The 17,455-nt window shown below is 40.7% G+C and overlaps 1 protein-coding gene across 1 annotated transcript in view; it reads left to right on the top strand.

The window, feature by feature from the left end:
* The window catches only part of EVC2 (EvC ciliary complex subunit 2), a 165,384-nt gene that overhangs the window by 75,291 nt on the left and 72,638 nt on the right, over window positions 1-17,455 (top strand). The window contains exons 10-11 of the mRNA XM_065405470.1: window positions 9,893-10,226; window positions 15,512-15,751. Of these exons, the coding sequence (XP_065261542.1) occupies window positions 9,893-10,226; window positions 15,512-15,751 (574 nt within the window). The remainder of the gene's footprint in view (window positions 1-9,892; window positions 10,227-15,511; window positions 15,752-17,455) is intronic.

The raw sequence follows: 17,455 nt of genomic DNA, 5'->3' as shown, positions 1-17,455 counted from the left end.
TATCTGGCACATGGCATATCTGGCACAACTTATTGCAATTTTACAATATTAATATTCATAATATCCTCAAGTGTCCCCCAGATTCCATACAGCGTCACAGATACAAAACTACTCAAGATAATTAAGTCCCAGTCAGACTGCTAAGAGCTACAAAAGGATCTCTCAAAACTGGGTGACAGGGCAACAAAATGGCAGATGAAATTCAATGTTGATAAATGTAAAGTAATGAACATTGGAAAACATAATCCCAACTATACATATAAAATGCTGGGGTCTAAATTAGCTGTTACCACTGAAGTCGTTGTGGATAGTTCTCTGAAAACATCCACTTGTGCAGCTGCAGTCAAAAAAGCGAACAGAATGTTGGGAATCATTAAGAAAGGGATAGATAATAAAACAGAAAATATCATATTGCCTCTATATTAATCCATGGTATGCCCACATCTTGAATACTGGGTGCAGATGTAGTTGCCCCATCTCAAAAAAGATACATTGGAATTGGAAAAGGTTCAGAAAAGGGCAACAAAAATGATTAGGGATATGGAACAGCTGCCATATGAGGAGAGGTTAATAAGACTGGGACTTTTCAGCTTGGAAAAGATGACTAAGGGGGGATATGATAGAGGTCTGTAAAATCATAACTGGTGTAGAGAAAGTAAATAAGGAAGTGTTATTTACTCCTTCTCATAACACAAGAATTAGGGGTCACCAAATGAAATTAATAGGCAGCAGGTTTAAAACAAACAAAAGGAAGTATTTTTCCACACAATTCACACTCTACCTGTGGAACTCCTTGGCAGAGGATGTTGTGAAGGCCAAGACTGTAACAGAGTTAAAAAAATATATATAAATTCATGGAGGATAGGTCCATCAATGGCTATTAGCCAGGATGGGCAGGGAAAGCTGGGAATGGGCAACAAGGGATGGATGATTTGATGATTACCTGTTCTGTTCATTCCCTCTGGGGCACCTGGCATTGGCCACTGTCAGAAGACAGGATATTGAGCTAGATGGACCTTTGGTCTGACCCAGTATGGCCATTCTTATGTTATTATGTCCCCTCTCTAGAATTGACCAGGGGCTGAAATGGCTCTTGGCATAATTTACAGCAGCACTGAGAGTGCTCTTAGCTGTAAAGGCTACAGCCAGCCACTGCTCTAGGTGAGGATCTGGCAGAGAATCATGCATTCTGGCCTGCACCCAAGGAGGAGAGAGGTGGCAGAGAGTCAGCTTACACTGATTTTACACCAAGTGAGGGTTCCCCTATGATAAGAGGAATCCTCAGCTGCTCCTTTAGCACAGCTTTATAGTGGCTTTGTGCTACCTCAGAAGCACAAAACTCTTGTAATAGGTGCTGAGAATTTGGAACTTTATCTTTTAATCATGGCTAAACGTTACCCCATCTCAAGACCTGTTCTCAGGCCTACTTACTAGTTATGTTACTTACTAATTATTTGTATTGTACAAATGCCCACAGGCAGCATAGGTCTGCATACTGTACAAACTCATAGGACAGCATGGTCCCTGCCCCTAAAAGTCTCATTTCAGACTAGGCCCAACAAAAAAATGTGACAAACAATTGGAAGGGAAACATAGGGTGAGGGTAACAACAACAAGATCACATGATTATGTGCTGCTGCACAACTTGAGGGTTCCACATCAGTTGAACAATTATATATTGCTGGAAATATAAGAATTAACAGCAGTACCAATTGAATGTTTATCAGTGAGCAATTTCCTATAGACTTTACTGAATGAATAGGTTTTCAGGAGAGATTATTGATATCTTCTCTCTTCTTTCTCTACTTTAACTGCAGCTAATCCTAAAGCTGGAAATTTTTATAAGGCTTTAATGTTGGTACATTTCATGATAAAATACACACAATATTCTGTGGAACTGAAAATCTTCAGTATAGCCCAGAAGCTTTACATATTTAAAAAAAAAAAAAAAAAAAGCCAACTTTCTAGACTCTTATGGTATTAATCCTATAACAAGTTTATGATTTAGCAAATAAACATTATTGCTATTTTATTATTCCTTTCATACCTGTTTTAATCTGTATCAACAGCGATAAACTAATATTTGCCTTTTATAGTTAGTGTTCTTATCTTAACATTTTTTTTTTAATGCTAGAGAGGTTAGTGAAAGGAAAGGATAAGGTTGTGGTGAAGACACCAGACTGGGATCTGGGTTCAATTGCTGGCTATGCCATATGTTTCTGTCAACACTGCAATTGCATATAAGCTTCATAGTGTAGCTAAGAATAGCATGGAAGATGTGGCTGTACAAGCGTGTTCCTAGCCCGTGCTGGGGTCTGTGCTGCTGTGTCTTCACTGCTATTTTTAGTCCTGTTGTATAGATTACAGCTGGTGCGGGTACGCCTACCTGAGCTGCAGTCACACCTGCGATTGCAGTTAGACATACCCACGTTCTTCTTGTGAGACTTTAGGGAAGTCCTTTAATTGAGCTGTGTCTCAGTTCCCACGCTTTGGCTGTCTTGTATTTAGGACTAATTTTTCAGTTCACAATCGGAGCAACAGGCAACATATAAATGCACCTTCCCACTCTTTGCTCTCAGTCTATACCTTTAGGAGATTGCTTCCCCTCACTGGCTGGAACTTTGTGGGGGCAGAGTCAAGGCTCTGCTTGTTACTTACCCTTGCCCATTCTGCGCCCAGCTGTGGGGGAGAGGCAGTAGCAGCCCCACAGAGGCTGCTTTCCCCACCCCATGATGTGGATTGCCAGTACAAGGGACTGACGGGGGTGGGGATTGACTTATGCACTTCTGGGAGGGGAGCAAGGCAAGTCACATTCTTGTACACACCTCTCATAATTGGGTGTTGTTGTAATGCAAATACTAATAACTCACTAGTCTTCCACAGCTAGACATGAATGTCTACTGAAAATAAGGTTGGTCTCATCTTAGTGAGAAAATGTTGTGTGGGGAAAACTTGTACAGAGCTTGCCTCCCCTCTAGCCTTTTGAAGCCAATGTCATTAGAGTTCCTCATCTTCATGAGCTCTGGATTCACACAGAAAAAATTTAAAAATGCATATCACAAGGAAATAAATTCATTTGTCTTTTTTGAAAGGCATCACATTTGGCAGCTACAAATGTGTTCATTCAAAAATTATATCTCCCAGAAGGCTATGTATATCCATTACTATCTGTAGTTTGAGTGATGAGCTCTGATTAACACTCCCCTCCACACACACACACATCTATTTTAATAGTTAATGAAATATTTCATTTTTTATCACTTTATGCACCGTTCTTTCATGACACCGGTTGCTTTGCTCTCTTCTTTCATTAGATGCTCAGGGCTATTGAAAACATTAAATGTTCAGCCACTCTCTACCTCTTCACGTTTGACACCTGGGATTCTCCTATCTCAGTACCTTTCTGGCAGCATTTTAAACCTGTGGCTATTCAAGTGAGTTAAAAAATCTTTAGAACTGATATTTGCAGCAGCCTTTTCTTCGCATCTTTTCACTTTTTTATTTCCCTTCCCCTTCTGTCACCTATCTCTGTGTGCTGTCCTTTACTGCACTCTTTGTCCAACTGGAACTTTGATCTCTTTCATCAATAGATTTCCATCTGCCAATTGTGTTTCATTATCTTTCATATTTTTTGGTATGGTGAATTTGCTCAGTAAGATGTGGGAGACCTTTTAAACATGAATAAGATGAGCAGGAAGAGTACAGAGAGTGCAAGGCATTTTGTTTCACCTGCCTGGATCTAGAGATGCACAGACTCTCAGGTTATGAACTTTTTCTCTCATTAAATATGTACCTCAAAATAAAGACACGTATGACCCAAGCAGTTGTAAACATTGCTCTTTTGGGGGACTTCACCTGAAACTACTTGCCTTATTATTTATTAAGGGTTTGTAGCTAGGTGCTAACAGTGTGCTCCCTGCTGTACAAGACACAAAGGGCTAGACTGTTCTTTCTGCCCCCAGTCCTGAGCAAAAGGGTGGCCAAACTTACTGACCCTCTGAGCTGCATAGGACAATCTTCAGAAGTTCCAGAGCTGGGGCGCACCTGCCGGGGCTTCAGCATTGCGGGGAGAGGGGGCTTGGAGCTTCAGCCCCGTGGGAGGCACCTGCCCTGGCTCAGGGCTTCAGCTGCTTTTGCTGATGCCTCTCGCGAAGGTGCTAAAGCAGAGGTCTTTCTATGCAGAGCTAACACCTGGGAGCTAAAGGGAGGGGCCGCTGGGGGTTTGTGACTCAAGCTATTGGACGGGCCGAACCTTTAAATTGTGCCCCCTCCCCCCACTCTTAGCAGGCAGCAGTCGTCTCTGACAGAAGTCCCTAGCCCCACCACCCTGCCGCAGGGCAGAAGTTCCAAGCCCCTCTCCCGCCGTCTGGTAGATGGAAAATGATGAGGGGGGGCCTCCAGGAATCACACTTTAACTGTAAAAGAGCTGCGGTTTGGCCACCGCTGGAATATGGTATGTCCATGCTACCCCAGGAGGAGACAAGGGAGGAGTTGTGACTCAGTTCATCCCTTGTTATCCCCCCACCCATGGTGGATGAGGGGTAGGGGTAATAAATTACTTTGCTCCATTTTGTGGAGTAGCTCACTTCTTTCTCCCTCCCACTGTGTGCCTGCCCAATTGCTCTGCCTGGGGAGTGGAGATGGGAGGTGCAAAGCTAAAGCTCTCCCTTATCTTTTGTCTTCTACTAGTTCGGTTGCAATTTGTACTGTTGTTACTTACAATCATATGCTAAAAAATTCTTACATTCATGTTGCTATGCAGAAAAGTACAAATACAATGCATGTTATGAGTTGATGTAGAGACACTCAAGATGAAAGGCACTGCACAGGCAGTCATTGAGGGGCAAAGCACCCATTGTCTGGGAAGTCTGATCTTTTCCGTGCTTTCTTTGTATTGCAAAGCAGCTGCACAAAGGAAGGGTTGACATAATGCTTATGTTTTGAAGCCATGTGGTCCTAAGTGAGCAGGTTTGGGCTAAAGGGATTTCCAGGTGGAAAGCCCAGAGGCTAAGAGAGGGATGTAGAATAATGTGTTGAAGAGGAGGAGGGATTTCAGGAGACTCCAAGAGAGACAGAAGCTCAGCTGCCAATTTATGATAGACCTGTAATATCTTAGCTTGTGTCTCTGTACACATGTAGTTTGTGGCCGCTTCTGTTGGAGGAAACATGACTTGTGTATCATTTGTAAATATTCAAATTACACTAAGAAAAAACCCAGACTTTGGCTCACCAATTTCTGCATCAAATGGGAAACTGACTGGAAGGCCCCAAAATCTGATTAGCAAAGGGACAATCCTACAGTGTTACCCTGAGATTTAAGTATCAGGGGATAGCCGTGTTAGTCTGTATCCACAAAAACAACAAGGAGTCCGGTGGCACCTTAAAGACTAACAGATTTATTTGGGCATAAGCTTTCGTAGGTAAAAACCCACTTCTTCAGATGCATGGAGTGAAAATGAGCTTATGCCCAAATACATCTGTTAGTCTATAAGGTGCCACCGTACCCTGAGATTTAGTCACACGAAATCTGTGCACTTCAGAGATAAATTTCATACAGTGCCCTTAACACAATCCTCTTGCGTGTGTGTTTTACAAAGAATCTTTAAAGCATTCACACAGTGAAAGATCTTGTGGTAAAGCACAAGAGGCCAGTTACTGTGAGAACAATATACCTGCAGCCGTACCTCACTGGGATGTACTCTTGTCAGATCTCACTAGCCGGTGAGTGTAGGGCTTCTTTTGCGACACCTCAGAAGAATACTGAAAGTGGTAATGAAGAGAGAGCAGTAGGAGATGTGGCGAGTTTACAGCCCTGCAGCTGTACATTTGTATGACAACCAATTCATCACCCCTGCATTCATGACCCCACACCAGGAGTTTGGGTACAAGGTAAAGGGGCTGGCCTTGGCTGCACTGTACCCCTCTGATGAGGAAAATAGGATGAGAGATGGCTAGAAAAGAAATGTATATGAGACAAGCTCATAGTTTTTGAGCAGATAAAGAACTAATAATGGGTTAAATATATGGATATTTTAAATTTAATTTTCTTACTGGGGATTTTTTTTTTAATCGCAGATTATAATAGAACCTAATGTAGCATTCATAGCCTTGGCCAAGTTAGCATGACCTTTAAGTAGTGATAATCTGCCCAGTAGCTTTGAAGCGTGAAATAGACTTTGTGGGAATTACCTATTTTCTGCTGTATTTTCAAGAGAAATCAAAGATATTTTAGGTGGCTCACGTAGCGATGCCTATAGCTGAGGTTGCTCGATGCATCCTATTGTAAGCATCTGAAAATGGGGTTGTATAACTTTGCCAAACTGTAACTATTTTTGGGCTGAAATTTTTCATGCTGGGATTCTGCCCAAGGCTGAATTTGTTTGGAAAATTTCAGCAAAAGTGGCTTCCTCCTTTCCAAGAATGATGCTAGAGAAAAATATTTGTTTCGTCTATGTTAAAAAAAAATTGCATAACTATTTTATTGAGAAACTCACGTGCTCCCCCCATGCTTTGGAGCAGTGGTTCTCAACCAGGGGTACACGTACCTCTGGGGGGGGACGCAGCGGTTTTCCAGGGGGTACATCAACTCATGTAGATATTTGCTTAGTTTTACAACAGGCTACATAAAAAGCACTAGTGAAGTCAGTACAAAATAAATTCCATACAGACAATGACTTATTTATGATATATATAATGCTTTGAAATGTAAGTACAGTAAATATTTATATTCCAATTGATTTATTTTATAATTATATGGTAAAAATAAGAAAGTAAGGAACTTTTCAGTAATTGTGTGCTGTGAGACTTCTGTGTTTTTATGTCTGATTTTGTAAGCAGGTAGTTTTTAAGTGAGGTGAAACTTGGGGTACGCAAGACAAATCAGACTCCTGAAGGAGTCTGGAAAGGTGGAAAGCCACTGCTTTGGAGCATGGACATGAAATTTGGCAGAGAAGTGGCTTTGTGTCAAGAATGTGCTTTTTGTTGTCCCTTTGAAAATGTGCCCAATTTTGGCCAAATTATAAACCTCTACAAATCTGTTTGCATATGCTCAGTGGAGACTTATTAGAGTTTGGCAGCTAAATTCTCTGAAGATTCCATCTACACCGAGCATGCTCCATCCCCTCATAGCTCCTATGTGCTGACTAGACTGTATATGTATCAATCCCACAGAGCAACTGATCATGCTTCATCCTGGGGCTGCAGGGGCTGGACCAGAACTTTTCATACAATTGCTTCTCTCAGCGGCCAGCCAATGCTGTGGCCCTGAGTGCCAGAATTCAGAGCAGGAAGATAATTCAACCCCCTTGTGTATATGATTTATGTGCAGTCTTTAATTACATGATCACAAACTATTGCACAAGCATCCTTAATTTCAGTATTTCCTAACTTTTGTGTGCTTGACTTTATAACTGTAATGTTCTTCTAACATAGTTTTATTTTTTGAGTTCGGGGAGTGGCGAGGGGGATTCACGTATGCACACAAACATTGTGTGTGTGTGTGTGTGTGGTGTTGCAAACCTGTTGTTTCTGCAGAATCCTCTGAAGAGTAAGAAACCATATTTGGAGAGTTAAACATGTTTGATACTCTGAATATATGAGTGAAATAAGGTCATTGGCACCATCTAATTCCATGGGGATTGGCGTGCACCGATTGTACAACTGACTGTAGTATTTGCAAAGAGGAGACCAAGGACTGAATGTTATAGAGCTTGAACTAGCCCCTTCCCTTCAGTTGAGACATGGTTGGTGCCAATTCTGTACCTGTTCAGTGGATAAATGGAGGAATTTGCTTTCAGGTCCTGTTGATCAACTACTTTTCACAAACACTAAAATCTTTTTTTTTTTTTTTTTATTTAATTTAAAAATGAAGAATTGCTTGAGGAACAGGCTGAACAGTTTGTAGGATTTAATATTTAGGCTCCTTGAGGTAAAACAGCTGCATTTTATTATTACAGTAAACATGTTGCAAACTTTTCCAGGGTCTCCGCTGTCTCATTTGAAACTTATCAAAGATTTAGCTTGAAGAACCAATCAAACCAGTAATTTGCCATAACTGGAAAAAATGTTTATTATGTGCAATACATTTTATTTTCATTTTGGTTTAATTTTTATATCAGTCACACTTAACCAGATTTAAGCTGCAAATATGTGTTCAAGACTTACGTCGTCAATCATGTAGAAGTGATAGTATATTAAAATCTACTTATAGTCTGTGTGCAAAAGCATACAGTGCTATCTTTTCATGCAAAGTGGCATGCAAGGGCAAGAAATCCATTTCTCTAATACTGAATTGACTTTCAACTAGTGCAGGAATGGCAGAGGCAGGGCATTTAGAAAAGATATATGCTGTAAAAGATAATTGTCCTTCTGAATTAATTAACTCCAGTGACAAATGAGTGTCTCTTCACATGCAGCATGATATTTATTGCCTATTGCCTTTTGTAGAAAATATTATTTGTCTCTGTGTTGCTAATCTCTTTTCTGGAACTAGATTAATTTCCATGTGAAAGAGATAATGGCTATATTAATTTGTTTTATCAACTACTAATCAAAACACATGCTTTTTTTTTTTTTTTTTTTTTTTCCCTTTGGTGCTTTCAGAGACGCGTAAATACTTCAGGCAAGACCTGTATTACTGTGGGTGGATAGTGAGTTTGGAACCATTTCATAAAGTCTGTGCAGTTTACACTCACTAAAATATTTGATCTGCTAGGAATGTATTTCTCTTCACAGCATTCATTTGTAGGATGTTTTTGTTTGCTTTTAATCTGAGAGATATGTTAATGTTTTAAAAATATCTTTTCCTCTCTGTTATTGACTACTAATGGAAATCTAAAAATAGTAAGGTTTCAGAGTAGCAGCCGTGTTAGTCTGTATCCGCAAAAATAACAGGAGTACTTGTGGCACCTGCAAGGCACTGCATTTAGCCGTATGGAGTGGAAATCCATCAACTTCATGAAAAAACTCGTACAGATACAGACAGACATCATCTTCCTTTCCAAATGCAAGCAGATGGACATCATACCAAAAGGACTAAAGGTAAAAAATCCATTACAATCTACATATCACACAGACTATGCTGAGAGACTGTGTCACACACTCTCAAAGAAACTGCGAAACCACCTGATCAGCATCCTATACAACAAACAGGGAAAGATTAAGAATGAGCTCTCAAAACTGGATACTCTCATAAGAAACCAACCTTCCACACAAACTTCCTCATGGATAGACTTTACAAAAACTAGACAAGCCATTTACAAGACAAACTTTGCCTCTCTACAAAGGAAAAAGGACACTAAACTATCTAAACTGCTACATGCCACAAGGAGCCACAACAGTAGTTCCCTTAACCCACCCAGCAATATTGTTAACCTTTCCAGCTATACTCTTAGCCCAGCAGAAGAGTCTGTCCTATCTCGGGGCCTCTCCTTTTGTCCCTCCAGACCCACGAACATGATACAGTTCTGCGGTGACCTAGAATCCTACTTTCGACGTCTCCGACTCAAAGAATATTTCCAACATACCTCTGAACAGCATACTAACCCACAGAATCCCCCCTACCAGCACTACAAACAAAAGGATTCTGCGTGGACTCCTCCGGACGGTCGAAACAACAGACTGGATTTCTAAATTTGTTAGTCTCTAAGGTGCCACAAGTACTCCTGTTATTTTTAAAAATAGTAAGATTCCATTAAAGGTACGCTATTGAAATTGACTCACTCTGACAAATTTGTGTTGTTATTATTATTATTAGACTAATACTGTGTGATCTTCCTGCTCTGATCTGAATGCCATTCAGTAGTATAAAATCTAATGGTGCTAGTTAACTTTTTTTTGTGATGGGAATTGTGTGTCATCTGAAGCCCTAAGCACTCCTAACTATATTTTACAGCTTGAAGGTAGCAAACCTGACTCGTGCAGATGCTGATCTGGAAGCATATCGAATGCAGATGTGCAAAGAGGTGATTGCCATGTTGATGAAGAACATGGTTTTCAGACACAGTCTCTCTCCTAATGTGGAGAAAAGGATGGGTTCAATTCTCAAAAAGCAGTTTTTTGCAATGGAGAATGAAGTTGAGGAGGAGTATACAAGGAAGATGGTGGCTTTAACCGCCGAATGTAATCTAGAGACTAGGAAGGAAATGGAGGTTCAGCACCAACGAGAGAGAGCTGCAAATGATGAGGCTGAAGAATTAATCAAGCGATTGAATGAGAAGGTAAATCAGGTATGAAAGTAACATAACAATTTGTGTGAAATGTTATTTTTTTCCTGTGGTTTCTCTTTTAGACTGTAATGGCCACACTGTTTTTATTTTCTTGCTATTGCAGTTGCCTAGTGAGAATTCCAGTAGTCTTTGTACATTTCACCCCTGTTTACTTAAAAAGGAAAAACCCCAAATTAATGTTTCATATTTGTCAAACCTCATAACTTCAATTAAGAAGATGGCTCAGAAGGAGTAACCAACACAATTCATTATTTGCCACTGGTGCTGCACTTCCTGCATGAACGTGTATACCTATGTATTGAATGTAATATTGCTGCTGTTCAAGCTGCCCATTTTTCAGTGAGTTGTAGAGACAAAATAATTCATATTAGGAACATATTCCCACAGACCAAGATGTGCAAACTTCCACCATAGTGTCTTAAATTCTGTGTCACATGCTTGCATAAGCAACAACAACAACAAAAATCATGTTTTATTTGAATGCAGTGTACTTGTTGTTGTTTAGTGCTTTTATGGTAATTAATAACACAGATTTTTTGCAGAAATGATGGTTACTGTGATAAAAATGACCCACCAAAGATAATAGCAGTGTGTAGGGGTTGGTGGGAAAGGGTTTGATGCAAGGCCTATTGTATGGAGGAGTATTGAATGAGGATGCAGGGTGGTGCAGACCTGTTGAGCTCTTCCATAGGAACAAATATGTATATGAGCTGTGACCCTTGCAAGGGTTCACTTGTCATTTTGACATATTTACACTAGCAGGCAGAAGGACTCAGCTGAAATTTGCTGGCTCTGCCTCTCGTTGAAGCTGACCCAGCTACCTTTCCAGGATTGTACTTTTTCTAGTGTTTTGTCCAGTTTGGTTTTAGAAGTCCCAAGTGATGGGAGCCACTAAGAGATCCTGGATTGACGCTGGGGAGAGAATTCAAAGCCAGACCCTTGAGCTTTTGTTCTGATCCATTTATCTCCTTCCTCCCTCCTCCCCCCTTAACTGTTGTGCTCTTTGCACTCATAGAAGCAGAGAAAAGTGGACTAAAATCTATGAAAGAATCTTTACCAGCTTTAGAGATACTATATTTCATGTCGTTCCACTTTTCCTCTGGAATGTGGAGGAAAGTGGCATTGCTGGGGAATAAAATGCAGCAATCCAAAATGGAGAAATGTGGGTGAGAGACTAGATACAGAAGGGAGAAGGTTGGTGTGCCAATATAGACCTTAGCTAAAATAGGAAACATGAGGTTAGTTGGATGGGATCAGCCCTCCTTCTGTTCTCTCTCTCACTGTAAGTTTGTCTCTGGGTTCAGACGATGGCTAAAAATCTAAGGCTGGTATTTTTCAGAAGTGCTCAGCTTGGCTTAACTGCTGGGAGCAGAGTGAGGCCTGTGTTGAGTGCTTATGAAAATCCCACTCTAAAATGTTTACCATTTTCCTATTATTCCATGGGTGTGGGAGGAAGCAGGCCTTGGATTTTATTTCTGATGTGTATTCTTGGCTGAGGCTTGAGTATCTCCCAGAGCAGCCACTAGTAATTTATATATAAAAAAAAAAGTTAATGGAGATATCCTATCTCTTAGAACTGGAAGGGACCTTGAAAGGTCATTGAGTCCAGCCCCCTGTCTTCACTAGCAGGACCAAGTACTGATTTTGCCCCAGATTCCTAAGTGGCCCCTTCAAGGATTGAACTCATAACCCTGGGTTTAGCAGGCCACTGCTCAAACCACTGAGCTATCCCTCCCCCCAATTTCTGAACTGAACTCTCCTCTCAGATGTGGCTCTTAAAGGGCGTCCCTGTTTCCTCTGTTATCTGGTGCATATTTTTATTGATTGTGCAATTCAGACAATGAAACTTTCCCCCCGGAATGTAATCATTGATTTTAACAGGGGCACATTTTCACAAAGATGTCTCTGGGTTACACTGTTGTGGTAATGGGGTTTTGCTTGTCTAAACAAAGGCTCTTAATATCCAAAACTATTTTGTACTTTAATGACAAATTGTGCGGGGCAGGAAACCTGGGCAGTTCTCAAGGTTGAGTCATACATTTAAGCAGGTAATTGCATGTTTCAATTATTTAGTTGTATGCAGGGTTGTTGTAGCCATGTTAGGCCCAGGATATTAGAGAGACAAGGTAGGTGAGGTGATATCTTTTATTGGACCAACTTTTGTGGGTCAGAGAAACAAGCTTTCTAGTTTACACAGAGCTCTTATTCAGGTCTGGGAAAGGTACTGAGGCCGTGGCTACACTCGAAACAGCGCTTTGAAGTGCGAGTGTGGTCACGCGCCAGCGCTGGGAGAGAGGTCTTCCAGCACTGCAGATACTCCACCTCCACGAGGGGATTAGCTTACAGCGCTGGGGCACTGTTTACACTGGCGCTTTACAGCGCTGTAACTTGCTGTGCTCAGGGGGGTGTTTTTTCACACCCCTGAGCGAGAAAGTTGCAGCGCTGTAAAGCGCCAGGGTAGCCATAGCCTTAGAGTGCCACAGCTAAATACAAGGTGGAACAGATTGTTTAGGATAAGTAGTTAACACATATTTCAAGGGATTATTCAAGGTGAAGTGACCCATTAACAGCCCTCCAGTCAGAAGGAGGGGGGAAAGCAGCTGGTGGGGTTTGGAGGTTTTAGTGGGTTATAGATTGTTGTAATATGCCATACATCCAGTGTCCCTATTCCATCCATCTTTGTTAGTGTCTAACAAAGTTATGAATTTAAGCTCCCAGAGTCGTCTTTTGAAGTTGTGCAGATTTCCTTTGAGAATGAGAACTGAGAGGTCAGATATTGAGTGATTGTTTTGTGAAAAGTGTTCACCACAGGTGATAGGGTGTTTTTGACTTCTATCATTTTCCTGTGTGAGTTCACTGGAGAGAGTAGTGGTTGTCTGGTTTCACCCACATTATTATTGGGGCATTTACTGCACTGGATGAGATACACTTTTCCTTGAATGGTCCCTTGAAAGATGTGTTAACTATTTATGTTAAACAATCTGTTCCACCTTGTATTTAGCTGTGAGACTCTTGAGTGTTTCCCAAACCGGAAGAAGTGCTGTGATGGCTGGAAAGCTTTTCTCTCTGACCAACAGAAGTTGGTCCAATAAAAGATAATACCGCATCCACCTTGTCAACCTGTTTAGTTGTCATTCAAATTCTAATTGAACAGTTGCTCTCTAATTCAGTTTTTAAGTTTTTCTACCTTTTAACACGTGTACAAGGAGCATGAGATATATTCCACTACATCTACCAGGATTTCTGGTTTTAGAAAGATTGGCCCTGATTCTGAATGGAACCTAAAAGAACAGACCCCTGCATCTCTTCCAAGTTCCAGTGATTTCAATGGGATCTGCATTGAAATCTGTGCAGTGGTCCATGCCAGTGGATTCCATTGCTATTCCAGGACCACAAAGGGGCACAAGCAGAGAATTTTTTTTCTTTTTTTGTACCATTACATCTAGCCAAAAATTTGTGTGTTTGTTTAAATCTATAACTCATTTGGATTAAAAAGTAAGCTATCATTTGTTCATTTTCACTCAACAAATTACTGTGAGAAAGTTTGATTCTTTTGACAACATTTGCGTTGTAAGCTTTGGAGATGTCTTTACATTGCTAATAAGGCACAAGCAAAAGCCAAGCATCTTTATTTTTCAGAAACGTGAATACCAGAGTTATGTATCTGACTAATGAACAGGAAGGGAGTCGTGATGCTCTCCCTGTCCCATACATCTATATGAAGCTTTACCCCAAACAACAGATTTATTCAAAATGCATATTAATATTTTATTATGTTATTATAGCTAGCTTGTGTCTAGATCAATGTTTCTCAAACTTCATTGCATTGTGACCCCCTTCTGACAACAAAAATTACTACATGACCCCAGGAATGGGGACCGAAGCCTGAGCTCGCTGCCCGAGGTTGGGGGGCCCAAAGCCCAAGGCCCACTGCCCCAGGCGGGAGGGCCAAAGCAGAAACCCAAGGGCTTCAGCCTCAGGCAGGGGGCATGTAACCTGAGCCCTGCTGCCCAAGGCTGACACCCTTGGGCTTCAGCTTCAGTCCCAGGTGATGGGGCTCGGGCTTCAGCTTCAGCCCCGGGCCCCAACAAGTCTAATACCAGCCCTGGTGACCCTATTAAAACAGGTTGTGATCCACTTTGTGATCCTGACCCACAGTTTTGAGAACCCCTGATCTAGATGCATCCCTTGCCAATGATCGCATAGTCTATATTGTCCTTTATAGGAGCTACAGTATTATTTTTGTTTAGCTTAAAAAAAAATTCTTGCTTTTTTTTTTTTTTTTTTTTTTTTTTGTAGTGGAGTTTGAAGTTATCATTATTTTGTCTGCTCCCTTGATTTTTGTGCATCAGCATATGGTAGCTTTGGAACCACTTACCTTGCCACATTCAGCTTTAAAGGTTCGATCCTACTCCCTCTGAAGCCAGTGGCAAATCTCCTAGGGAGTTCAGTGGCATAGGATTAAAACATATAGGCAAAATTCAAAGTTTTCACAGAGTAAATAAACCCACTGTTGTGTGTGGAAGAGTAGAAGTGTTGATTTGAGTAATTTGAAAAGGATTAAAAACAACAGTTGCAAAGCCCTAAGCCCTGCTTCTTGCCAGCACAGGAGGAAAACAAAGATGTCAGTTTTGTGGTTTTTGTGTTTGTTTTTTTAATCTTGGATGGCACACAGGTACTATTTTGATACTGTAGTGATGGATATCCTGCCATTATTAGAACCTGGATTCACAGACTGAACTTTTGCGAGATACATTGTACTCTCTCTACTGGCTGATGAATGGTAGTGCACTACATTTATGGTCTAAGGCTCCAGCCCCCCCAAAGATTTAAGCATATGCTTGGCTGCACAAAGTGCAAGAAGCCTCATTGAAGTTAATGTATATGCTACTTTATTAGTAAAAACTTTTAAAGGATTGCAGTAGAATTGTATAAGTAATTTTATAGGATACTTCTTCAGTTCCGAAAAGTCTTCATTATGCTTTGGCAATGTGATCTGGGTTATTCGTTGACTATGTGTAACCTTTTGTGTTAGGGATAAATGAACAACTTCATCTTCTAGCATTGGCTTTTCTGTTGAATATTGAAAATATGATTTAATGTTAATATTTTATTTCAAAACAGCTGCTCATTTCAGATCACTTAAAGAGGAATGAGCATAGTATGCATTGAATACATGTGAGCTTGTTGTAATCCTTAGTCTCAGTAATATTGGTACTTTTAAAATATATTAAACACTGGTAATCATTTGGGTTTGCGTGTTTTTGGTTTTTGTCCTCTTCCAGTCTGCTATAGAATACAGATGTCTTCTGGAAAAAATTCACAAACTTGAGCAGAACCACATGAAGAGGTTCCTTTTGGTGAGGCAGGAGGAGTACTTTGCAAAAGCTTATCGACAGCTGGCTATTTTCCAGAGAACAGAGCTCCATAATGTCTTTTTTACTCAGATAAAAAATGCCATTTTCAAGGGAGAATTGAAGTTAGAAGCAGCCAAAGCATTAGTGCAGGATTACTCTAAAATACAGGTAATGACATAAATATTCCACTCTTAACTTCCCAACAGAGAGCCATCACATAGTAATGTTTGTGAAATGTTTCTGTAATTATCTCCACTTGTAGAGCTTGTGATGTTGCACTCTATATGATTTTATAAAAATATGCTGATGAGTGTGAATATAATGTAACTAAAATATGCTTCATGCAAAAGGTTTCTTGTAAGGTATCCTTACAAAGCTTATAATCTAGGGAGTATGGTCATCCTATTTGTATAAATGTATCACTCTTGTATCTGAACTAGAAATATGAAGTATAACTCAGAGGGTCTATTGTAATTATGCAAAGTGTGGTCAATTAATGGTGGTTTGGAATCTTGATGGCTCTCATCAGCCAGGACAATTGACTGTGGATGGCTCTGTTTGCAGGCAGGCCTTCCTGTGAGTCAGCCTGGGAGGAATAAAGGCTTGGAGTCTCACAGGAAATGTGACTATGTCACCTGGTACTGAAATCCACCCTAAACCTGGAGCATTTCCTTTAGGGGTGGGGTGGGGGAGACCCAGAGAGACAAAAGATTCCTGCCTTGTGCCAAAGCTATTGAAGTGGGTGGAACAGAACAAAGGGGGCTGCAATCATGAGAAATCCCCTAGCTACCACCTGAGCAGGAACAAGGGCTGTACCAAGGGAAAGGATTGTACCGAGACTAGGAAGGCGTCCAGTCTGTGATAGAAGCTTATTGAAACATCTCTGAGGGTGAGATTTTTATGTGTATTCAGTTTTGTTACTGTATCAGGTTTAGACTTGCATGTTTTATTTTATTTTGCTTGGTAATTCACTTTGTTCTGTCTGCTATTACTTGGAACCACTTAAATCCTACTTTCTGTATTTAGTAAAATCACTTTTTACTTATTAATTAACCCAGAGTATGTATTAATACCTGGGGGGGGGGGGCAAACAGCTGTGCATATCTCTCTATCAGTGTTATAGAGGGCGAACAATTTATAAATTTACCCTGTATAAGCTTTATACAGGGCAAAACAGATTTATTTGGGGTTTGGACCCCATTGGGAGTTGAGTATCTGAGTGTTAAAGACAGGAACACTTCTTAAGCTGCTTTCAGTTTCAGCCTACAGCTGTTAGGGAACGTGGTTCAGACCTGGGTCTGGGTTTGCAGCAGGCTAGCAGGTCTGGCTCAAACCAGGCAGTGCACTGAAGTCCCAAGCTGCCAGGGCAAGAAAGCAGGGGCAGAAGTAGTCTTGGCACATCAGTTGGCAGCCCCAAGGGGGTTTCTGTGATCCAACCCGTCACAGAGCTTTGCAGTGTTATCACTTTTAAACTGATTGACAGTAGAAATAAGATGAAAAACTACAGCCCCTTAATTTTGAAAATTTAAAGTCTAGACAAAAATTATTAATGCATGTACATAACCATCCCCAATAATGATAGGAGTTGTGCATGTTCACTCAGGCAGTCTGTACGGGCTAATTGGGTTTTACGTTACAAATCTGAATAAAACTTGGCCTGTTTTTAAAACTCATGAGTAAAATCTTCAAAGGTGCTTAAGTGACTTAGACCCTTAGATTTAGGATCCTAAGTCACATAGGCACTTTTGGAAATTTCACACTCTATCTTAAAGTGAAAATTGCTCTAGGGAAAGATAATGTTTTTTTTTTTAAAAGAGCATGGCTCTGCATATGCTTTCTACTGAGCATAGAGCTTACTACCCTTGGGCCCCA

The sequence above is a fragment of the Emys orbicularis genome, chromosome 5 (assembly GCF_028017835.1).
Source record: "Emys orbicularis isolate rEmyOrb1 chromosome 5, rEmyOrb1.hap1, whole genome shotgun sequence".
Lineage (NCBI taxonomy): Eukaryota > Metazoa > Chordata > Testudines > Emydidae > Emys > Emys orbicularis.
This window is presented reverse-complemented; position numbering and strand designations above follow the sequence as displayed.